Source organism: Myiozetetes cayanensis, unplaced genomic scaffold, assembly GCF_022539395.1.
Source record: "Myiozetetes cayanensis isolate MyiCay16 unplaced genomic scaffold, myiCay2020 scf2-11, whole genome shotgun sequence".
In the NCBI taxonomy this organism is placed as follows: Eukaryota; Metazoa; Chordata; class Aves; order Passeriformes; family Tyrannidae; genus Myiozetetes; species Myiozetetes cayanensis.
Genome location: NW_026087411.1, coordinates 89,593,648 through 89,618,998, shown reverse-complemented (window position 1 = coordinate 89,618,998; position 25,351 = coordinate 89,593,648). Strand labels below are relative to the sequence as shown.

Below are 25,351 nucleotides of genomic sequence, written 5' to 3'. Positions count from 1 at the left end.
TATTACAAAATAAATTAGCTAGCCAACCTCTTGGTATTTAAATGTTTTTTATGTTCTCTATTTTAGAAAAACAGTTTATTTTAAACAGCATTCTAGTTGTGATCATCCTCTCCTGAGGAAATTTTTATGAGAATGAATGGAGGTAATGACTACTATTAGTCACTGTCATTAGCATAAAACATTAGAAACGACAATATTTATAACAGGCTATGACATGACAATTAAAATATGACTTTCTACCACTTGTGTATGCTTTGGCTACAGCTGGTTGCTATTTTCTGAAGTTAAACTGATAGAAGTCTGGTAATGGTATATTTAATAGCATGTTCATCATCAGATCTAATTGTTTTCCACCACAGGGCATGAAGCTTTATGTCCTCTATCAACCCAAAACAAACAGCCATACTGCTTAATGGCTCTTCAATTAATGTTTATGGTGCTACTTTTGTAACCTGAGTTACACAAAAAAAAAAAACAAACCCTCCAAGAAGCAATTTAAGAACTTCAGAAGCTTAATGGGACTTCAACCAATACCAAAAACTACTACAACATATGTAAGGTCCCACACTTGGGGACGTGAAATAGAAGACACTAAAAAGATATTAAAAAGACATTAGAAAATAGAAATAGAAGACATCAGAAAATTCTTTCAGCACAATGGTGTAACTGCCAGGGGAAGGGAGAACAGACCTTCATATAGAGAAAGGTGGTTGAGGGACTTCAGGTTGGCTGCCTTGCAATTGCTGTTCCTGCTGTGTTAAAACAGAGAAGACCTGTTCATCTTAAGAACATCAAGGTCAGACTCTGTTGTTCAAACTGTGAAGTTATTCCCCTGAGAGTGATTTGCCCTCAGTAACCTAGATGCTTGCCACCTACTCATAATTCTTTCCCCTATTTAGCAGAGCTCATGCTGATTAAAATGAAAGAACAGTACAAAGACAGGTTTCTCTTCAACTGCCTTGGTGCATATTAATTTTTGTCTCTTCTTTTTGTAAGAAACTTCTGGAAAGCAATGTAAAACTACTGTAAATATGTTTTCACTGGAGAGTTGTCATTGTTCTGAATTATGAAAATAAATGATTTCTGGCTTGGCTGTTAATTGTATGTAGCAGTAATATATTCATTTAAAGCTTCCCATCAGACGCTATGATTTCTGGCTTTTAGTGATGCATTACAAGCCTTTACTTCTCTGACACTCAGGCAATTAATGATTGACACTCCTCAGTCCCCCATAGTAGATGGACAGAATTAGACAAGAAAGAAACAGACCTGAGGAGTGGTGAAAATTTCTTTTTTGGAAATGCACGTTTTTTCACACCGTAAACTCTGACTGACATTCATTGCAGCAAATATATTTTAATAGAACTGCTGTTACTGTGCCTCTCCTCCAAGTCTCCCAGTAGTTTTTGTAGATCAACATGATGTTCAGAAACAGGCAAAAAAATGCTCTGCAAAGTTTAAAAGCTGTCAAGCCTTCTTGGCAAATTCCCTTCTAGAGCACAGCTGAGAAATGACAAACTTATCACCTGACTGGTTGGTGTTTAAAGCTGACTGCTTTTGATTAGGAAGCAATGAACCTTCCCTTCTGCAGTTTATTCTCTGTTCCATAAGCACCTCTTCACTGAAAATTATGCAGTTGAACTGATTTGAATTTGATTACTGTAACCTACAGTTTTATTATTTATTATTTGTTTTACTGCACATTTAGGAGAATGTCAGGATACTTACAGACTTACTTTTATTTCACATGTATTATTGCTCGAGATTTAAAACAAATCCAATAATAATTTATGCCTGTATTGCAGTTACTCACTTATTGTACATTGCTCCATGTGTACTCACACTCTACTTCCTCTCTGCTCCAGTGAGAATAGGATGAAAGCAATCCTGCTTCTTCAAGGACAAGGTACTGTGTACCCAGCAGGTGAGCTGAGCTAGAAGTTACTGTGAACTGCAACAGCCAACATCTTTAATGGAAAACTCCTGTATTAAATCCTATGCTGCAGACTGTGATATTTCAACAGCCAGTGCTGAGGAGGAGCACTGCCACCAGAGGTGTGTGCATTAAACACTGAATTGCTTTTTCAGTGTCATCAGGCTTCATGAGTTGCAAATGTGAATGCTCTGGGAAGCTTAGTACACTTTTATCTTCTGACAACCTTTCAATTATATGTCCTTTCACATTATTACATAACTTCCAATGATCTGCACTGTGGATCGCAGTAATAAAAATCTATTTCATGTCTGAAGAATACAACTTCTTTGGTCAGTCAGTTTAGACACAGAGGGGAGAATGCATTTGACCAAAAACAAATGCTGAGTGGAGTCAGCTGGTCAGGTCAATAAAAGCTAAAAATATTTGACTTTGAGAGAAAAGAGAGCTCAGGACGCAGCCTAAAGGCTAGATTCAGCCCTAACTAAACTGTAGCAGGGTTATAAGGAGAGATTATTTACCCAAACGTACATGTTGCAGAGGGGTTACATCTGTACCTACAGAACTTGCCAGTAAGGTCTGGGAATAACTGGCACCCTAACATCTTTATTACTAGTATGTCCACAGTATCTTATGTATCTCAACTTCAGGTTGAGTATTGAGACTGAATACTCAGCTTCAGGCTGAGTATTCACCTACATTTAATTTTTTGTATCTTGAGAAGAATGCATATACTTACATAATTTATGTTCTCATTTACTTACCTGATTTTGGAGATCCTCACTACAGTGTAAGAGTTCAGCAACATAATCCAGTCAATACGGATGCTTTTAGAAAAATAAAGGAGGCTCACTTCAGCTGCAATTCCAGCTATTAGTAAAACATTAGTGTAAAATATGCATCTTCAGTAGTTCTCTGGCTTTCATTAATACCAGCTGGCTGTCTCAAAATCTGTAATATATTAATTTCCACAGTATCTGTATAAAGATGCAAGACAAGAAGTATAAAAAAAGATGTTTTGGGTCAGAACATGTAGGTCTTGCATGCCAGTGACAACTCCTGACTTTTGAGAACCTGAAGTTAAGGCTAGTGAAACCTGCAGGCTGCCAGTGCTTCTGAAAACAAAAAGTATGTCTTCAGTGCTCAAATACAGATAGAAGTGTCTGATCTATCTTTTGAAAATGCTGAAGGTTATCAACAAAAGTGATCTTCTAAACAAATCCCATATCTTACTAAACAAACAATTCAACAAAAAAGTCAGTGGAGGGAAGAATTAGTAAAATTTACAGAAGTACAGAAAACCCACTTCCAGGAAACTCCATAGGACAGTTTCCATGAGGTGAATGCTGCACACAGGGAGCTCGAAGTGAAGCCTTGAATGGTCTGTACAAAGCTCTTGTGCATTGGGCTGTGCTCCTCTATGCCCACTTTCAACCTCCTGCTCCACATCAGAGCATTGGGCACAAAACAGATTTATCTCAAACTCAAAAGACAAGCATATATATCAAGCCTTGTGTTCTTTCAGCTTTAACACAATTTAATTAATTATATGATATGACATGATACACACAATCTGTAGCTTTCAATGAAAGTAACTCCCCCAACTGAAATTTAAAACTTTTGTCTCTTTAGAAGTTTAATTATTAAGGTTGTGATTAACTTCACCCAATCTCAGCTACCTAAAAGGCAGCTACACAGAGTACACTAAGTATTCAGTCACATTTTCTAAACAGTGGAGAGAGTTTCATCCCATTTGGTTTTTTTTAAAAATATACCTGAAAAGGGCTAAATTGTCCTTTGGATCAGAATTGAGTACAAATACATATATATACACACATATATACTTATACAGCTGAAAACCAAGAAAATCGGAAAATGCAAGTAGATGAACCTTGGTATTTTGCTATGAAGTCCTGGCTTGCTCAGGATGGGGAAAAAAATCAAGATTTCCCTTTCTTCCTCTATAGATCTTTGTTACACTTCTAGAAATCTAAGCAGGGTCTTCCAACTTCCTGGAACACTTTACCACTTATTAAAACCTGTAGTTACCAACTGAAAAGGAATCATTACCCACAAGTTTCCAAGAATACTAAGTTATTTTTCTTTAGGCAAAGAGTGAAAATCATCACCTATTTCCAAGTCTTAAATGGAAGCCATCTTAGGAAACTTAATCCAATTGTTAGGAATCTGGGCTCTAAGTAAAGGTATTTTAGTTCTGATGAATAGCATTCTGTGTGATACAGAGCAAACAGCTTCACCCTTCTTACTCCATTTGCCATGTGCAAAGCACAAATAATAATAAATAAAAACACTTCTAAGAACCCTAGATTACTATTTACAAAGTGTTAACAACTTAACTATGATCTAAGTAAATCCTTAAGAAACCTACATATTCTCACCTGTTTCTTATCTCTCTCACAGCCTACTTAAAACTGGAGTGTGAATACCGTCACCTAGGCTTTATTTCCAGCTCTAGCTGGGAAAAGGAATCTTGAAAAATACACTGGGTTTTTTTTTTCCTCAAGTCTAGAATCATGTTAAGCTTAAACAGCTTTTGGCTGCATTCTTTTAGCTCTTTCCCTGCAAGCAAAAAATCTACATCTAAAGCAGGGTATAGTTTATAATATCATCATTTGCAAGAGCAAATCCAAAAACAGTGTGGGCAAAAAAAGCGTCACCACTTTCAGAACTCATGATGACAGGGAATGGGGTTCTGGATGAGGACTTCATGCTGCTCTGCAGCGCAGACTGAGCTTCAGGTCTGTTTTCTGGGGTGCAGTCAGGAGGAGCAAGGACTGTGGTATGGGAAGTGAAGGTGTGTACAGCTGCAGTGTGACTCCACATTAGTTATTGATATTACTTTTGTTAGTCAGCTGAAAACTCCTTGGTGTTATTATCTGCCATCAACAAAGGCTGACAATGGTCTTTTGTTTCACAAGCTGTTTGCTGAAGAAACAAGCTCATTTCTAATAACTAAATGTAATAATTGTATTTTTCTATGACATTACGTCTCTATAGAAACTTACTGTAGAAAAATACAACTCAGTATTTAGTGTGGAAGATTTAGGATACGTTAGATTTATAATTTCCAATATAATTAGATTATTTTCTTTAGTATATACAGGAGGACATAGCCTTTAATTACATGATGCCTTATTACCCTTCTCTCCACAAGTCCTAACTCATTCTGGATACAAGACTGAATTAAATATTTGTATTTGTCTTACACTCTAGTGGTCTGACTCTTTTTTATTTACTCTTTTTCATCCAAATGGTTGCTGGTGTAGATTTATTTACTTTCTTACAGATTTTCATTGTCCACAGTTTGTTGCAACAGTGCTACAGTAAATGAACCCTATAAACATTAATAAATATATGTTCACAGCAGTGCAGTGAAGATATCAATATTTTCATAGATGAACAAGATCAAAAAACCACAGAATCTGCAAAATCTGGTTTTTTAGAGACCTTAAAACATGACCGATCTCAATGAGCTAACTCATAACAAGGGGAGACGATTTCTTCAAATATTTGGCTTTTTTAGAAACTATTTGTATGTTCAAAATACTGCACAAATATAGTTTTCTTATAATTATGTTACTTCTGTGAGAAAGATGATTAAATATTATATTTCTTGATGACAGAAAAAGAGTGTAAGAACTTAGATACATTATCCTCTCTCAAAGTAACGTGCAGCACAGGTATCTCTACATGAGCTCTTTTCCAATAGCAAACATAGGGAGAACTAGTTTAAAACAATCCTATTTTTTGCAGACTGAGGTGATCTAATTATGTCACATTTGACATAAACTAAAAACATATAGAAAAATACCACAGCTCACCTGATAGACTGGAAGATCACTGTAAGTCTAAGTGGTGGCATATCCTAGAGAGGCTTGTAATGGTAGCCTGAGGTCCAGAACTCAGGGCTGTGGAGAGTCCCAACCTGAGGCTCAGTCCTTCAGAACCCAGTGATTTACTGCAAATGATGTTGAGCACTCTCAGTTCCCTGAACACCATTCAAAAGGTACAGTACTTCCCTAAGGCTCCAAAAATCTGAAAATCAAGATAAAGTTGGGCAGACATATTCAATGAAAAACATAATATTAGTTGTCGCATTAATATTTTAGCTAAAATGACTTATGTAGCTTCACACAGCATCTCTGTGACACAGGGATAGTTTGGATGACAGAAAACTCTTTAGAAGACATTACCTTCCAAATTCTGCATGCTATGAGATAAAGCAGTTACAAAAAATAACAACAGAATTCGCTACACAGTTCTAACACACTCCTGTGCCCTGCAAGTAGAATGAGAGAGCATGTGATCACACCCTTAGGGTCTCTAAAACAGTAAGTGTGAACAGCAGAGTAAAAAAGAGGGAAAGGAGTAAACTAAACTAAACCTGGTATTTCTACTTTTGTTTTGTTTTTAAATTTTGAACCTTTTTGTAAAATCACTGTATGAAACTTTAGCTATAATTTTATCCTAGCTTTCTCATTTCAACTCTTAATTTTCATACTGCTACAAATTCATCAAGTGCTGCCTCAGTATCTTTTCTGCACCTGCAATCTACTTGAGATGAAGGCCCGTGGTCCATGCACAGTAGTATGAGTATGCTTTGAACAGTGTAATAAAAAAGGAGGTTTGTGGTGGTGAACTGTGTGAATACCAACACTCTTTATGCATATAATACAGCAGGATGATTATATTCATGCTGAGTAAAGATCACTCCACTGAATGCATAGGTACTTTAAGTACCTACAGTGGCAAAAGGTAGGTAATTTGAAGTTAGGTGATGAATGTGCTCAATACTTCCCCAAGTGTCACACCAAGGTAACTTCACATAGCAGAAAAAAATCCTCATCAGTGGGGTAAGGGGAACATACACATTTTTTTGTAGCTTCTAGTAAGGTTACTGAGTTGGTAAACAACAACTTTGTGGATGTCTCCTGATATTCTCCAAAACAAACAGATTTTCAAGAAAGAATCAGAAAATAATTTTTAGGACCCTCAGGAGGATTCCTCAAATCCTAAGCAAATTTCTGATACAAGAACTTTCAATTTGCAAATTATGTAAACCTTTCCATAAACTTTTCCTTGATGGAAAATATTAGGTAGGTCTAAACATCAGGCTTGCAAAAAGGTTAAAGTAACCCAAGCACTCTGAAGTTAGTTAGATATCAGTTACAAGCCAGTGAAACCTTAATTCAGGTCTTTTAATGTATACATTTGATGTAGTCAGTGGTTGAGTTAAATTTCAGTTTTATTTATTTTTTGTTTCAACCACTGAGTCTACAATGGTTGAGTTGTGGTTTTTTTCTGCTTAATTTCATGCATAAGAAAGGGCACTGAAAACCAATTATTCAATAGTTCTTTTATCTTCCTTATTCAATGTGTTGTTCCTTTATTAATTGTTTAACTCTATTCAAATCTTTAATTTTTCTTGACAAAATTATCAGGTTTTCAGTTGTATTTCTGTGTCACTTGTGGCTATAGTATGCGAATACCTCATTAGTGTGACTAATTTTCTATTACATTTCTGAGTTCAAATAAAACATTCACCTCTGTTACATATCCTTGGAAACCAAACACTTGCACCTAACCTTAAACAGCACTCTGCATAGTCAGGCAAAACTCCTGATGATGCCACTTGTAACTCTGATGAAAATCAGATCCCAAGATTTTCTGTAAGACCTCAAGACAAGAAGAAATACAGCATTAGCAGGTTTTTACTTTGAGCAATTTGGCTCATACAAAATTCTGCTGGTAGAGATGCTGAAGGATAATATAATCCATTCCTCGGCTTTAGTCAAACTCAGCTATTTGGTCATTAAACGCCTTCCACTTTTCTTGTAACCCAAATCACTGCAGAGACCCCAGTACCTGAGAATGTCAGCCAGTCTATGGATAAAAGCCCATTTGGGCACACAACCTTTATACATTATTATCATAGACATCTATTTTGTACCTTAGGCAAGACAGTGGAGTTAAAAAGACGGGCACCGGGAAAACAAGTCTGAGATAGGACCAGTCTGGTGTTAATTTGCTAATAATACAGCAGAGCTTCTACTTGTTCTACATATTTCTCCTGACCCCTCCACCATGTACTCCAAACATCCATTTCTGGATCTGATAGAAAAAAAGATACTGGTCAGGATACATTCATGGTCTGAACAAAGCAAGGCAGTTCTTATTCTCTCAGGCATGAAAAACCAGCCCTGGAGCGTATTGTGACACGTGTTTTGCAATATACTTTCACAGATGTTTGATAACAAAAAAGGAACATTTATTATTGTGTAAATTCCAAAAATTTTTTATTTTTCTAAAGTGCTTAGCATCCAAAATCCTTGGATCGAGTAGATAGTCATAATGGAAAATTTAATTTGAAGTGGACACAGTTGCATTTACAGAATGCACTGGTTATCTTAATGGTAGCTAAAATTACCAGCCCTGCCAAGAGTATATTTACAAGATAAATGAGAGAAATGCAGGCATGACAGATTAAAGTTGTATAGCTTGTTTTGGGGTTCTATATTTTATCTGTGAGAGTTGCGAATGAGAATGAGTCACCCACATAAGTCCAGATGTAGAACCTGTTATAAAATGTTTTCATATTAAAAAAAACTAACACAATTTTTTAGATCCTTAAACATATTCTTAGGGTTATTTTTGGTTGACTAGGTATTACAAAGTCTGATGCCTTATTTCCACTAATTTAGTCTAGCAGACTTCAAAGTAGTAAAACCCAAACAACTTTGAATCTAAAATGATCCCTAAAATGGTCTAAAATAGAACTTCTGTTATTTCTAGAACTGTCAGCACTATAAAATATAAGAATATGTAGGTTTTTAGGGTCCAATCCCAATGTGTTCAGTGCTATAGGGAGGACAATGGGTATTACCAGGAGTCTCAAGTCCTTATCAGTGTTTAGAGATGTATTTCTTCTTCATCAAAGACACACAGCATGAGAAACTTACCATGGCAACAGTTGATGCAGCTATAGAAAAACAGAGTTATAATGCAAAGGGATGAAGATAATAATAACAGGCTTCTTTAATGTAAATCTGGCCCAAGTATGTATGTTCCCTACACACACACATTCTGCTGGCTGCTTCATCCAGTTGCCTGGTAAAGTCCAGCAGGTGCCAAGTGATAATAGTACAACTGCATGATAGACAAGGGAGTTCAATTCTCACAACAAACCACAGCTCTAAATACGTCTTGTGTTTCATTTCCTGATGCAGCTTCTTACCCTCACCTGCTGCTTTGCTAATTGCACTTTATTATGTCACTCTGATCTGCTGCATGATTTTAGCCAAATCATTCAGCTTCATTATTTTTCTAATTCTCTATTATAAGGCAGAGATTAAAATATCTACTGCCTTCATTAAGTATTTGGAGTTCTATGCGGAAATTTTCTTCTAAGCTCTGTAGGTGCTATTTAAGCTTTATAAGAACTATGAAGTATTCTTGGGGTTACAATAACTCTTTTGAATGAGCACTAGATTTCCTAAAGCACGTATTCCACAGGCCTTCACTGTCTAGTGGATGACTCATTTTTGCCTTAGATTTGCAAACAAGTTCAGCAATACCATCATAAAAGACTGTAAAGAAAAGTATTGTGCCTCCTTCAAAAACTTATTTGTTAGTTGTTATGAAAATAAAATGGTGACTATCATGAACAGATGAACTTGATTGCCAGGTTGAGATGGGAAAATTAGTTATGATGATATGAAAAGCAGAATCCTAATGTTGGTACTGTAACTGAAGTACTCTTCCTAGATCAAGGTTATTTCACATGCCAGTTAAGCAGGACATGCGCTAGAATGATGCAATACAGTCCTTTACAGGAATGTGTTCTGTTTGAATTTAATTAAATTATATATATTATTCTCTTTTCATTCCTTGATGTCAGCATGGACTTTTAGTAAACGAAACCTGAGTAAAATCTGCAGGATTAAATTCTCCTTCAGAAACCTACTTTGCTTAACTAGAATTCAACATAATGTAACATTCCTGACAGTTGTTTGCATTTTTACATATGAATTCTAAAAGAGATATTTAAAAGATATATAATTCTTAATATACCATACAGAATAAGAAAAAGAACCCTATCAATTTTAAATACTCAGAGAACACTAAATTGAATTTCTATATCATAGAGAATAGTAGTATTTCATTTGAATGATAGTATCCTTGATTATCTTTTCAGCTAAAGTAGGTATATGGAAAGAAGAGGAAAAAGAAAGGGAAAAATTAAAAGAAAAAGAAAGAAGCAGCATATGCAAGACCTTGTGCGTTGGGTTTGTCTTGCCAGGTTTTGGTAGCAGAAGGGGTTAACAAGGGTGACTTCTGTGAGAAGTTGCTTGAAGCTTCTCCCTTGTCCTGCAGAGCCAATGCCTGGTGGCTCCAGGATGGACCCACTGCTGGCCAAGGCCAAGCCCATCAGGAATGACAGTAACCTATTTAAGAAGGGTGAAAAAAAAGAAGTTATTGGGCAGATGAAAACTGCAGCCAGAGAAGAGTGGAGTGAGAACATGTGAACGACAGTGCAAACGTCAAGACCAGTAGAGAAGGAGGGCGAAGAGGTCCTCCAGGCATTGGAGCTGAGGTTCCCCTGCAGCCCGTGGTGCAGACCATGGTGGAGCAGCCGTGCCCCTGCAGCCCATGGAGGACCATCAGGGTGCAGGGATACACCTGCAGCCCACAGAGGAGACCCCCACCAGAGCAGGTGGATGCCCAAAGGAGGCTGTGACCCCCTGGGAAGGGGGAGTAGGGACCTGGCAGGGGTCTAGTGACCCATGCAGAGAGGAGCCCATACTGGAGCAGGTTTGCTGGTAGGACTTGTGGCCCTGTGGGGGACCCACATTGCAGCAGTCTGTGCCTGAAAGACTGCATGACCCACATGGCAGCAGCTTGTGAAGAACTGTTGCTCGTGGGATGGACTCAAGCTGGAGAAGATCGTGAGGGACTCTCCTGTGGGAGGGAGCCTATGGTGGAGGGGGAAAGGACTCCCTTCTGAAGCAGCAGAAAGGCAGAAGCAACTTGTGATGAACTGACCCTAACCCCCACTTCTCATCTTCCTGTGCTGTTGGGGGGAGAGGAGGCAGAACTTGGGAAGGAGAGAGGCAGATGTTTTTAGGATGTATTTTGCTTCTCATTATCCTTCTCTGATTCTGTCAGTAATAAATGTAATTAATATTCCCACTTGAAGTGGGGATATTTAATTAATATCCCTACTTCTGTTTTGCCTGTGACAGTGATCAGTGAGTGCTCTCTCCTGGTCCTTATCTCAGCTCATGAATTAGTTGTTATATTTTCTCTCCTCTGTCCAGTTGCAGAGGGGATGATAGAGCGACTTTGGTGGGTACCTGGTGGCCAGCCAGGGTCAACCCACTACACTGTTTCACTGAATTTTGCCACTGGTTGTACAGGATTGTTCTAAAGTTCAAGAAGAAATATAATGAATTATTAGCTGAGGAATGAATATGGAGTTAAAAATCAATATAGTAAATCATTTTTTTCTGTTTTCCATGCAGAAGTAAATGAAGAAAACCTACACAGAATGCTAAGTCATACATGAGCAGCTCAGCAGTTTGCACCTCTGACTTGGTGGTGGTAACACAGTGTGAAGGTCCTGTAATGCAAGGGCATGTAACAAGGGTATTCACTGTTTTTCTGTGAGGAAGCCATCCATCATGAGCTAATGCATCCTGCATGTCAAGAACAGTGCCAAACATGATATAAGCAGGTACTCTCAGACTATATAATAACTCTGTATAACAAAAACCTATACCTCCATTAAATCAATAAGGTACAGCAGCAACAGAAATAAACAGGAAATATTGTTTTCATAATTAATTCTTCTCTTATTAGGGCATTGAAGCATTTCTATTATCCTACTTGTACACTCAAATGTTGCTAAAAGATATTAGAAAGTTCTGATTGTTTCCATTCTTTGGGCACATGCAGGATTTACACAATCAACTATACATCCTTTCCTTCATATTTTTCCTTTAATATGTGAGGGATGATCTATACCATTACAGCATGGGTATGATCTTGCTCCAATAAACCGTCCTTCTGATTTACAGATTTAAAATATGAAAGCCTGCAATTGTGTTCTCAATAAATTTTGCTATTCTCTGGTAAAGTATCTGAGGTTTCAAAGTTAATTCAATTATTTTAGGCAAGGAGGCCTTTCAATAAGTACCAAACACAACCTTTTAATAGGATTTATATAAGGAAAACAAACTTTTAGAACAATGACGTTTTTAGTAGAAGTTTAGAAATCTGCATTTCTTATGCTTAAGTTGACAGAAATTGCTCCTCTTTGAGAATGAAAACTGTGTTCCAGATATGCATGATTTAGAGATTTATTTCAACATGTTCTGCTGAGTTATAATACAAATTATTTAGTCAACCAGAGGTTGACTCAACTGACAGAGGTCACAGAGTGCATCTAAGTTTTTCTGGAGGACAAAAAACTTCAGAAGGCATTAGGATTTTTTTCTGTTTAGTATTCAAGTACTTTTCAGTTTTTCCTGTGATTTTACATGTTAATTAGGGTTCTTTTTGTACTTTGATTAATCTGTTGACAATAGAGGATGACTTGAAATAATAACAAATATGATCTTTATTTTTTGGGCATTAATTACAGCCAGCCTTTCAACTATGGCCTCTCTTTTTGTGCAAAAACTTTGTAACCTCTTAGTGAAATGAATTTTTTTTCTCATACTACCTTAGAAAAAATGCACTACAAATGGATTCTGTCCTCCTGAATCCTAAAAATTCATACATTCTGATATAGGGATAAGTTGGTTCTTTGTCACATAAGATTAACTTATAACCAATGATTCTGACTCTATGAAATTTTTCTCAAAAATTACTTTATCTTCTTGCAATCTTAATCCATTTACTGAAGTTCTACAGCATTATAAAAGAATTCAGGTAATACTTATGTAAAAAAAGTGACTATTTTCTTTAATATCTTTGCAAAAACGTTGTAGCAAATAGATTGTGTAAAGAGATTAAAATCTTGTTTAGATTTGGTATTTCTTTCACAGAAGAAATTACAGGAAATTACAGAACAATTTTCTGTCAAAATATGTAGCTGCTTAGGAAATGCAGGTAGATTTTCTCAGTCTTCTTTTCCTTTTACACAGTGTTTTTCCATAAAAGACTAGAAGTGTACCAGTGTACTATCACAACCAGTAAACTTTACAGAACATGAGGTATCTCTAAGAAGGTTGCATGAAGAACACTGATATCCAGTGCTGTCCCTACTTAACCTTTATACAATCTCGACTTGTTTCTGCATTTTAATGCAATACAATATAGAAGATGTTCTAGGACTTGTTTTCCTTAATGGATCACATACTTCTTTCAGACATTAACAAAGACTTTTTCTCTCCAATGTTGAGCTTATTCTGTGACTCTCCTTGACCTCCATTTATAATTTTGTAGTTGCAATATTTGTTGCAAAACTTTGGACTTCTTAGAAAGACAGTCCACAAAACAACATTCCTACTGCCAAACATGAAGGAATACATCACTAATGTAGACCAAATTTTTTTTTTATTTGAGCACAATGCATCACTTACTTGTTCTTGATTTTAACCTCAAGATAATAATCCTGGGTGATATTTCATGAGAACTACTATAAATCCATATTATTATGGTAAAATGTTACGCCGTTCAACTGATTATTCTAATGGCAACTTGGTTGCTTTAGTAAATTCCTGATACTCAGCTCAGAAGCTCAGTCCTGGCTGTAGTTTGGCTCTCTGGCAATGGGGAGACACAGGCTCTTCCAGCCTGCTCTGCTTAGTCACAAGGTCTTAACATCCATTTTTTCAGACCTACCACACAGTGACCTGTTTCACATGCACTCACCCACTTTCAGTAACATCAGTGTTACGCAGTTCAGAAGTCAGCAGGTTTGAATAAAATGAAATAATTATGGCTGGGCTACAGACTGAACAGGGCATGGAGTAAGAGGACAGAGATCTCCTGGCTTTATGGCTCTATCTCTGTTACTCTGAATGGAGGCCGAGGACCCCACAGAGTTAGAAAAATGTTGTCAGCATCCTTTGTGAGAAGGTCAGGTATACTGTATTTCCTAAGGTTTTCATTTATTCATATGAAGATTTAAGCCTTTTTTTGTTAAAACAGAGTAAGATAAGCTGAATAGCAAAGAAATAATTACATCGTGCTACTTCATTTTCTAACGGAGGTTGCTTCTCTAGGAATATCCAATTTTTCCATTAAAATGGCTCTTGAATACATGCAAAACATCTGCTAGACAAAAATGTAATTCCTTGATTTAAGTACTAAAAACTATACTGCACTATTTTCTTTTAAAGATCAAACTGTTCTACAGATGAGGTCAACCTGGACAAACAAAACGAAAATCTTAGAAATATTTTACTGAGAGTCTGGTTTTTCAACCTCTCTTTTCCAGTGTTTTTAACTCATTGTTTTGATATTTTGTACTGTTTTTAGTTCCTATTACAAACAAAACTAATTGGTATGTGAATTCAGCCAAAGAAAATGTTTAATTGGTGACCAGTGCCTGAATTGATGCTGCAGCATAAGTGAAGTTATGTGTTTTCTGATGATGCACATAAATTTTCAGGACGTCAAAATTATGGCTGACCTGACTGGTGGATGTGTGAACTACGTCACAGCTTTCCATGGAAGATCTGAAGATAGCTGTTAATTACAATAAGCAAACTCTCTTGTTACTTTTTCAAAAATTAAGAATGTAGATTTTTGTTTTCCTAAGACATAGCTGATTAACTGCTTCAGAAACAGTTGTGAACTATACTTTGTAGTTGGCACAGAACAACACATGCAGTCATGGGTAATTTTTCATACTATTTTCCTGAAAATCAATAGAAAAACTGTTTGCAAAAACAGTTGCTTACACTGAATTATTAACCTACTCTTTCTACATAATCCTTATATAAGAATATTTCAAAATGCATAAATTTACTGATATATTCTGCCATTATTTTTTTTTAAACTACACAAAGAATGACTTTAAAGTGGACTTGGAGACAGGAATATTAAAGGACAGTGTTCTGCTAAAAAGCTATATTTATTGGAGTCTATCCTCAAGGAGTTCACAGTAGTTACCCTCACATAAAAATCTGATACACAAGTGAGAAATTAGTTTCATGTACTTTGCCCTGGATCTCACATCAGGTATAACCTAGTCACAGCTTTGTGTAATTCATCATTTCAGTAAGGCATGTGAGCATTTCCTGGAATACTTATATAGTAAAATCTATAATGTATAGTAACCTATAATCACAGTTATACCAGTATGATGAAAACGTATTTAGAGGAGTGGAAAGTATTTTTCTTGTTTGTACAGATACATCCTCACTGAAGCAAATCTGCATAACTACATGCTGGGTGGGTACATGGAAGCTTTTTCCTACAGTGGTACACTCACACTGATGTGCCTGCAATATGCAGACAAACCTTAATTTCATGTTATATCACTTTGGCCTGTAGAGTGGTTGCAGCACATAAATAAAACTAATTTATAAAGATCTTGAGGCAACCCTTTGGAGAGGATAATTAAACCCTTTATATCTTGCTATACAACACACTCTGTGGTTTGTAAGTAACCGGGGAATACCACAATAGCTGGAAAATGATAAATCAGCCAGACCACAGTCATGGGAAAAGATGCCAGAGTAATAAATGTGTCTAAAACTGTGTATTTGGTGCACAACATGATCAGTTTCGCTTATTAACTCTTATCTAGTTTAACAATCATGAAAGAGGACAAGAATTTGTAGTTTTTGTATTGTGATTAGGTTTACATTTCTGAGTCTGTGGACAAAGTTGTAACTGAGTCGAATTTTTTTGTTTGTTTCCAGCACTGACATTGGTCTTCAGCCAAATTCTCATATATAATTTGAAGTCTATTTAAAGGAGTAATCCAAGATAAATCTTTATGTTTAAAGGTATTTAAACAGGAATATAGAAAGTGATCCATGCCATTGCATAGCAATACCATTAATGTCCTTGCCATTCTAAACCATAAAAAAAGAAAACCTTCCAAGCATAAAAACAAATAATAAACTTCCTGTCTCTTTACAGATACATTTGTCATAGGAAGAAATGATAAATATTTTCAGAAGCAAAGATAAGCTAGTGCTGTATTTTTCTATGTTATGTGACTAGCTTGTTTTCAAAATGTTGTCATGCTTTTAATAAACAGCAGCTCATGTTTTTAGCAGGAGCAGTTATAAAAATATACCATCTTAATATTTAACATTAAAAGACTAGATGACAACACTTCTTTTATTTAAATGAAGGGTATCATAAAAGTAAATGTTTTGTTTGCCATTACACCATAATCCTTATTCTGCTATGCAGAGAAATATTGCTGGAAAGAAATATTTACTTTAAAAATGTTGATGAATAAGTTGTTAGTAAAAACAAATGTACAGATAAAATAGGAAATAGGAAAACCTCCTAAGATGTGTCAGAGCTTACCTGACCACTTCTCAGCAGATCTGCTGCTTAGCTGTCCAGTGCCTGTGAGTCCCTGAAACAGTGAGACAGAATAAACTCAGTGTAACCATCACGTACCCTACTAAATTCACTTTAACACTTCAAACAACAAAACATACTCATCATAAACTATTCAAAAAGAGCTAGCATGCAACTCCAGCTGCAAGAGATTTTGTTCACAAACTGAACAGCAATTGGCCTGTACTTTAGTCTCATCAAAAAAGTAAACCAATCACATTGACAAAAAGCCACTGTAAACAAAAAGACTGTATTTAAAGGATTAACAGTTTTGGCATCCCTACCATCAAGTCTTCTGTTCTTTTTTTTTTTTTCTTCATCAAAATTTAGGTTATATATTTGTTGTTAGCAAGAGTTGCATTACTATTATTGTTAATTTTAGTTCTGTTTATTACGTTGAGGGTTATATATTGTAGAATAATTTTGTTGTCACTAGTTAATGTTAATTAGTTGTTTTAATAGCCTATATACCTATTTGTTATCTTTTGGTAGGTTTACTTTTTTAACTATCAGTAACTTAATAACTGAGAATATTTTACATTACTGTTGCATACTCAAAATTACAGAGTTACTATTAGTGTTACCTGTTTAACGTTTAGTCATCCTTTGAGTGCTGCGACATATTTCCTTAATAATCATCAGCCATCAAGTCTGATAGTCTCAAAAGAATATCAGCCCTCTAAACTGCCTTCAAGGGCGGTGATATTTAGCACTGAAAATTACAAATAAAGTTTTTGAAGTTGAGTACCAACAACTGGGCAGTGACACTGATGATTTGTTTATCAAGACAAATTGTTATATACTACGAAAAATGCAGTCAACGCACTCTTCTGAGTGAAAACAAATAGGTGAGTCTATGCAATGCTTACATGTTGAATGGGATATTTAATGTGCGGGGAAACTCAAAGGTTGAAGAACTAGCATTTAGACAGTCTAACAGTGGTAAGTGGTAATCTTACCTCTTTAAACTCCATTACATTCTCACGAGAGACATGCTAATACAAACAAGTCAATCAGAGTTTGTGTTTAGCAAGATCAAGCTTAAAGGATAGTTTAAAATCCATTTATTGTTCTAAAGCATTTTTTTCCATTAACATGTTATACATTAGTGGATACTAACCATGATTCATGTAACAGTTTAGTTTGTTAACTTTTAAATTATTTAACAACCAGAAGTTATTAATACAACTTTTAAATTCTTACACAAAAAATCTTAAACAGGCTTGGGTTCATTTTTGTAATTTTTATATAAAAAACATTTTAGGCATCTCTTGAAAAAGAAATAAAGCAGGCATTTAAAGCTAGAAAACAAGTAATTCCAAATTTAGTTTGTTACAAAAGGTTTCAGCTTTATTGACAAATTATGGCAAACATATTTGACAAAATTATGGTTTCCTATTTAGAGAAGCTTACACATGGAACTTTAAGTGATTTTTTTAACAAATACAGGTTAAAACACTGAACAACTTCAGTTTGCTACATACATATAGTAGCTGCTTGTTTTCAACCCCATTAAAACAGCATTTAAAATTAAATTTACAAACTTAATATCGAACATCTTAATCTAAACTAACATATATTAAAAAAGACAGGTTAAACATCTTATCTACAGCTTGATTATTGTCTGGTTCAAAAAGAAAAAAAAAAAAGGAAAAAAGAATCATATTACAGTCTTTTAGCAACCCTAAACAGAAACTCAGCTTTAGCTAGTATGTAGAGAGACTCGAGATCTGTAACAGTGTCATGCTTTTTAAGTTACACACAGCAATGAATACAACCAATAGAACATCATCTTTGAATAGTTTATAGACAATGTTTGCCAAAGGATTTTTGTCTCTGTTTTTTTAAGTCCGTGTTATAAAATAATACTAATGCCAATGTCACGCCAATGTTATAGGAAATACAAGTAGTACATAGGATAATAATGAGCAGTAATCCCTAGGATAGAAAAGAAATGGACTATTACTTGTCTTGTTGCTGTTTATGTGGAGACCACAGGCTATTAATTGTCTTTGAGATGAGGTCACAGATGAGGAGGACCTTCAATATCTACCATAGGGGTGTTCCCTGTAACCCCCTCTGGCTGACCTTGGAGGTGGTGCCTTTAGGCTGGAACGGGTTGTGGCCCATTCTTCTTGTGCTAAAAACAGAAGAGAAAAACAAGTTTTGTGAATATCTAAAACTGAAAGAACAAAGGGATGCCACTGCTAATGGCTGTCAAAATTCTTGAGGATTTTGGCAGAAACCTTTAGGAAAATAAAATGAGGATGGTGTTATCATCCATTTCTTTACCCCCCCAAAAAAAAAAACTTACAGAAGACTAACTTACTTTTCTACACAGGCAATCTGTCTATCTCAGGAAGAAAAAAGAGCCTTACACCTTCACTTTCAGTAGAGAATGAACAACTACTGTGGTGATGGTACAGTCAGCTCTAGAAAAATTACTGCGTTAGTCTGCCAGTTCAGAATTTATTTGATGTTTTGAATTTCTAGCATTTAAGTTAAAGCACAAATTTGAATAGCATTTAATGGAGTTGGTATGGTAACAAGATGAGAAGTTGAATCATGAAAGGATAAGAGTGGTATGTTTGATTTTTTACTTCCATTTGAGATGAAAAGAAAGAAAATAATGGAAGAAAAGCAATGTGTAGAAGTGAACCTACTACACTAAGCAAAAAGAGATTTTACTATGCATTATCTTTAGAATACTTTCTCAAATTCTGTGAATGAAATATGCTCGGAAAGATCAAGATAAAAACTGTAAGTCTAGTTCAGTTTTTACAAAGCTTCTACAAATATTCTCCCTCTCCTCGACAAGGTATTTTGGAAGTTAACCCTGAGAAATCAGGAAATTACCTACAGTTGTGGTCTAGCAGTTTAACCCAAAACTTGAATTCTCTCCTAAATCAGATAGTGGATTGTGAAATGATTTCTGGTTTTGTTTTCCACTGACTTCAAGTGATCATGCAGAGTGATTAAAATGGAAATGCAGAAATTATAATGTATCATCTATCTTATATCACATCATAGTGCTACATTCTTGTTGCGTATCTTGTATTTGCTAATGACTGCTGATTTACGTGACCACTAAGAAAACAATTAGCTGGTACAAGACAAAAATACCAAATGGTTAAAACAGGTATCAAAGATTCCTTTTGTAAAATGATAATGCTATGTGAAAACAGAACAATGAAAATAGAAAACATAAAAAGCCTGTTAAGATTCTGAAAGCTATTTCTTCTCTGCAAGATGTCTTCTTTGCAACTACACTTCATTATCTTGTTGCCTTGGGGTATGAGGGGAAAGCTTGGAGTATGAGGGGAATAGCATCTGTACAGCTTAAAGTGAGGTTCAGGCTAGGATGTACTAGATATGTGTGGACATCTCTGGAGAAGATCTGGTAGCAGCTGATCTTGCTATGGAACAAGAGACATTCCTGTTGTGATTTTTTGGTGCACTCCATTTATCTTCTTTTTCTTTGAGCTCTTCAGGATGTTCTCTTCTTGAATATCAGAGGTTTTATGGTCACACAAACCCAAAGTTTACTGTGGAAAGCTATTGCCTATAGAGTTTGAAGAAGTAGCAGCCAATATGATATAGTTCTAAATCCTGAGGTCTCTCATTCCTAGAGGGAATCAGTTTCCATATAGTGAATTTAAAAATCCTCCCTCTGCAGTATATTTCATTACACCCTTTTAAAATGGCATTTTGCTGTAAATTTGCTGCAGCTTCAATTACCCTTTGCTGAAGTTTCACTGCATTTGCAGAGAGGCCTCAGGGAGAAGTGAGATTTATACGGAAAAGGAGAAGCTTTATTTTTATAAATGAAAATGACTGAAGTAGTAAAAATACTCACTAAATGTACAACACAAAGACAAACCAATTTCTTGTTCCCTTTCAGTCCCCTCACTCATCTGGACTGAAACACCTTTGTATAAAGGTGAAACGTACAGTATTTTTGGTAGTACTTGTGCATTGAAAAATGACTTTATATTACCAACTGGAGGAAGCTGTTTTTCCTTGACTGTTCTTAAAGCAAATTGCTGCTCTTGATACAGTACAAAACCAGAATTGTAATTTGTGGTACAAGTCTCTTTCTCAGTAACATGGTGGACCTATTTGCTTGATTTCAAACTTTAGCACCATCAGCGACACCATGACAGCTAAAACCTCCTGTTGATATCGCATGATAGACCCCAGTGTACTAACAGGTGAATCCATAGCCAAAAACAGATAGAACTTTTGGGATTAAGGCCTTCAAGTGGGAAAACACTGGCATCTACTACTCATACAGCAGTACAGGATTACATATTTATTATGGAGAAAGCAACATAATAGGGAGCAGCACTATCAAGAGTCTGAACCACACTATGCCAATAAATTACAGGATGCAGCCACACTAAAAAAGAAGTCAGATTACTAGTGGTTTTTTTCCTATGGGGATTTTTAATGAACAATAATATATCCGCATGCTAGTAATTAAAGGTTCCTTGGTGTGCAAAGCTGGTCTTTCATGTCTCCATTTCAGAAGTACAATGTAAGCTTTCTTCTTTCAGCACGGAGGGAAGAAACAGGGCTTCTGAGAATGGAAAACTCTTATCTGCAGGAACAGTCTTAGAAGATTGGAGCCATACAGACTACCTCAGTAGCTTGTTGGACAGCAGAATGCTTGAAAGACTGATTACCAGGCTCAGTTTCACTGTGTTTGAGAACAGGAGAACAGTGGAGCGTGGTCTGTCTCTGAAAAACTGTACCAAAAGGGGAAGGAAAAAGACCCTGGATGTATTTCATCTTTGTAAAGTCACATGTTAATAAAGTGGAAACTGAGAGGGATTTCAGGTGAAGAGCAGGTAATAGGTGTAGCTTTGGAGATAGAAAGATAATTGGGAGAACTGCAAGTGAGAGACTGACCAAGAGCTGAAGAAATGTGCAGGGCGGTCATTGTGCTTTAATGTTGATTCCTTTTCCTTCTTCTGATTCCTGTTAAAAGAAACCCTGCACAGTCTGATCTTTCTCTTCCCTCTGCGACGTCCAGACCTCCATCCAGTCCTTCTGCCATAGCAGGCTCCACTCATACCCTGTCCTTTTCACTTCTGACTGTCCCCAGTACTATCAGATATCAAAGACTGTGACAAAAGACATCCCCACAGGCAGCTTAATAACTGAGGGCAGAAGGTCCAGCTTTTTCAGGAACTTGGTGTTATTGCCAACTTTGCCATTCTAAGTTAAGGAGAAATAGTTTATGTTTTGCTTTCAGAAACTAAAAGTATAGGTTATATCAGCATGATGGAAACATAATAGAGTTTATATGTGAGGAACCTGAATGTGCTTGGGCATGAGGATTCCTGTGGGTGTGGTAACAAGTGTTGTAGCTACTTTGATAAGAAATGAAAAGACATGGGCAAAGCCCTTTTAATTACAATGCATACTTTCAGTTTGCTGTATGCTCCCTGTCTATTGGTATTTGAAGCTCACCTTTAGGATATAAAATTAATTACTATCACAGTAAATCAGCACCCTTGATTTATGACTGATTGAAATTACATATTAGTATTTTTGCACTGCTTTTTATGGTTCAGATTGACTTTTATTTATTATACTGTGTTAACTGAGTTATATAAATGCTTTCAGTATCTATTACAGACTATTGATATATTAGCTGAAGCTATCTTTGAAGATTATTGGTTGATCAGTGCTAAAGAGACTCATTAGCTCTTATCTAAAATTTAAATACAGAATCATAGCTAGATTTCTTTCTTACTGGAGAGTCAGAATGAAAAAAGGTCATACCATTTTTAACCTGAGAAATTCCTTTGAATATGGGATCTAAATGGTTACATTTATAGCACAGAGAGAGGTACATATGAAGTTGTTTCTGTCTTACTATTTTATCTATGTATTATTGAAAGCACAGAAAAATTCAGTGGCCCATCCATGTGGCTATCATCACATGCTCAAATGTCTTCAAGTACAAGATTCAAGAAAAGCACATATCAGACACTTTTTTTTCACTCTTCAATCTGCATTCTGCAACTATGTAAAGGAACTTTCTAGGATTGAATAAAACTCTTTCACAAATGCAAAAAGGGAAACAATGCAATAATGAAAAGGCAGATCACATTAATGGATGCTTTATAATTAAAAAAACCCATATTAACAGCTTGTGATTTACATATGAATGTGTTATTTCCAAATATTTTTGTATTTATATTCATTATTTAGTCCCTGTAATAACTTTTTCTTCCTAGTAAATTATTTAACATGTGAGTATTGCCCACAATTATTTGGCACAATTTTATTAATCTGTGGTCAATTATTTTGGACAGGTGGCCAGGAAGAGATTAGAAAAGGCTATTCTGTTCAGATAGTTATGATATATTTAAAAGCAAGTAATCTAATGGTTTGATTTCATTTTCCACTTAGCTTTCAGTGTTATAGAAACAGAAGCTGCTTTTAATTCAGAATAAAATCTCCACCATTTTTGCAAGGTCATTTATACTGCATGCATGTGGAGAGAGCACACTGCACTTAGGGTAGAGTGCAAGTGGAATTCAGGAATTGTGATTGCTAGCTCTACTCCTTGTTTGCTTGGTGACCTTGGATAATGTTCAATATTTTGTGGTATGGTTTCCTCAGTGGTAGAATGAGACAGGAATACCCATCTCCCTGGGGTAGCTAATTGCCTGAGCAGTAAGAGAAAAGTGATACAGATGTGCTGAACAGAAGACCCAATAGAAACCAGACATGTTGCTTTAAAATGAGAACACTGAAAATTAGAATGCTTTTCTTTGGACAATTCAATTTGTGCTGTATTCCTAGTAACCCTCCAAACTTCTCCCTCCATGAAAAGATGGATGGAGACAAAGTACTGAGCAACGGATGGAAAATTTGCCCTACACAACCTAATGACTGAAGCTCAACTAACATTGACAAAGCCAATGTTTCACTTCATAAATAATAATAAAAAAAAGCAGCAGTTTTCTTGTGTCATAATTGGACAGGTATATATTATTTTAGACAAAAATACAAGAACAAGTTTTTGTCTTTGTTTTTTCTTTTTTTTTTTTTAAAGGAGAGCATCCACTTACTTTTTTCACTCTTCTGGTCTCTTTTTTGCTTGTCTGCAAAGCTTGCAGGATTTTCTGACCTGACATCTATGCATTTTATAATTTGTGAGAAGAACAGCTGAAGTGACTATCTTTCAAATCAGAAATGGTACCTTTCTTCTTTGAAATGTGGAATCTTCACAAGACAAAAAATGTTTTCAAAACACAGGCTCAAAACCATCATGCTTATTTACACCATGCTTAAAAACCTATAAAAACCTTATAAAAACTATTATATAGTTATATAGCTTAAAAACTAGAAATTAATGGAAAACCTTGTGGTTTGATAGTCCAGTTTCTGAACATGGCTGTAGCTGTTAAAAAACCCCTAACTACTGCCCCTATGCTTGACAGTGTCTTCTCTTCAGGAGGGCTAACAAATTAAACCTCATGACTACTCCAAATCTACTTTAGCATTGTGAGCTTCCCTGGCTTAAACAGGTAGTGAAGAATCACAGACATCCTCCAGCTGACTTAGCACTGAAGCAGATGAGAAGAGCTTGTGCACGCCCCTCTGCCAGCCCTCCCTGCAGGTTAAGTAAGGACAGCAGGAGCTACAGAAAGTGATTTCTTGGAAGACTTCAGCCACTCTTGCAGTGAACACTTGCCACAGGCAGGAAAGTTGCAGCATCAGAGTACATCAGCAGTTTGGGAAACTGTAATGCAGGGAGGAAATAGACTATTATCAGTGTTGCTGGAGTGTGAATGTGACAGTGTGAGGGAGTTTTGTTTTTCCCTTCAGTAAAAACTAATTTTCTACTACTTTATGGTCATGCAACATGAAATGTGCAGTGGTATATTGCACCTAGAATTAAATAGATGCACATCAGTATTACAGAACTTCTTAGATTCTCCAACTCTACAGTTCCCATGGTGCAAGGTGGGGAAATTACCATTTGAAATATTACACAGGAAAGTTTTGCATGATTTACTTATTCTTATTTTGTCATAGAAAATGATTTATAATTCAGGAGTAATAGAGGAAGCACAACAAGTCACTATAAATTAAAACCAATCTCTTTTCTCTTGCTACGTGTGGATTTTTTTTCAGTGTTGTAGCATAATAACTGAAATACTAAAGTTTTAGAATATATAGACAGTTAAAAGAATGTGATGGGTTTAAATAGGGAACTTTCTAAAGAATTATAACCTAATTAAAACACTGATTTGACAAAACAGCAATAACTCTAGTATCGTCCCCATATTAGTCATCATAGCTGAATTAAAAATGTACTCCTTTCCCTACCAACTTTCAAAATCATGCTCTTATGAAAATCATAAATCTCTGAGGGAATGAATGCTACTTGGGATACAGCAAAGGTGATTCCTGCAGTAAAAGAATTGATAAAATTTTGCAGAAGATCAAGAAAATGCTTTTGACAGTTCATTCTGTCCCACAGTTAGAACAGGATTGCTGCTATCAGTAAGTATAGGAATGACTGAAACAGAAGATTAAAGAAGGGCAATTTATTTGGTATATCTTCTGTCCATATGCAGTAGAAATCTTCAATGCCTCCTGTTTCCAGGAGGAAAGAAAAAATAGAGCACTGTACAGGAAGGCTCAGGAGCACTTCTGAGTTTCCAGGGCCAGGAACACATCTGCCTCGTGCTCAGGAAGAGACCAGATGTCTCTATCACCCCAAAATAAAGGCAGTCATGCAGAAGAACAGCACACTACACAGGACCATGGCACACGTGGCAAGGTTGTTAGCTGGGACAGCTTCTATCAGGACACATGTGCTATGTCAAAGTTAGC

General features: G+C 36.0%; 1 protein-coding gene across 19 annotated transcripts in view; it reads right to left on the bottom strand.

Moving 5' to 3' along the window:
* Positions 1-25,351, bottom strand: part of KHDRBS2 (KH RNA binding domain containing, signal transduction associated 2) — a 414,928-nt gene that overhangs the window by 67,789 nt on the left and 321,788 nt on the right. For 2 of the 19 annotated variants that reach the window (XR_007629054.1, XR_007629068.1), the window contains exons 9-12: positions 18,456-18,629; positions 16,454-16,505; positions 5,776-10,398; positions 2,698-2,910 (exon numbers count right to left, since the gene is read on the bottom strand). Coding sequence is in view for 1 of the 19 variants with exons in the window: in XM_050316320.1 (XP_050172277.1) it covers positions 18,532-18,629 (98 nt within the window). In the remaining 18 variants the exon portion in view is untranslated. Of the gene's footprint in view, positions 1-2,697; positions 2,911-5,775; positions 10,399-16,453; positions 16,506-17,073; positions 17,202-17,536; positions 18,630-25,351 lie in introns of those variants that run through there. The other 17 variants (XR_007629060.1, XR_007629069.1, XR_007629070.1 and 14 more) reach the window with 15 other exon arrangements.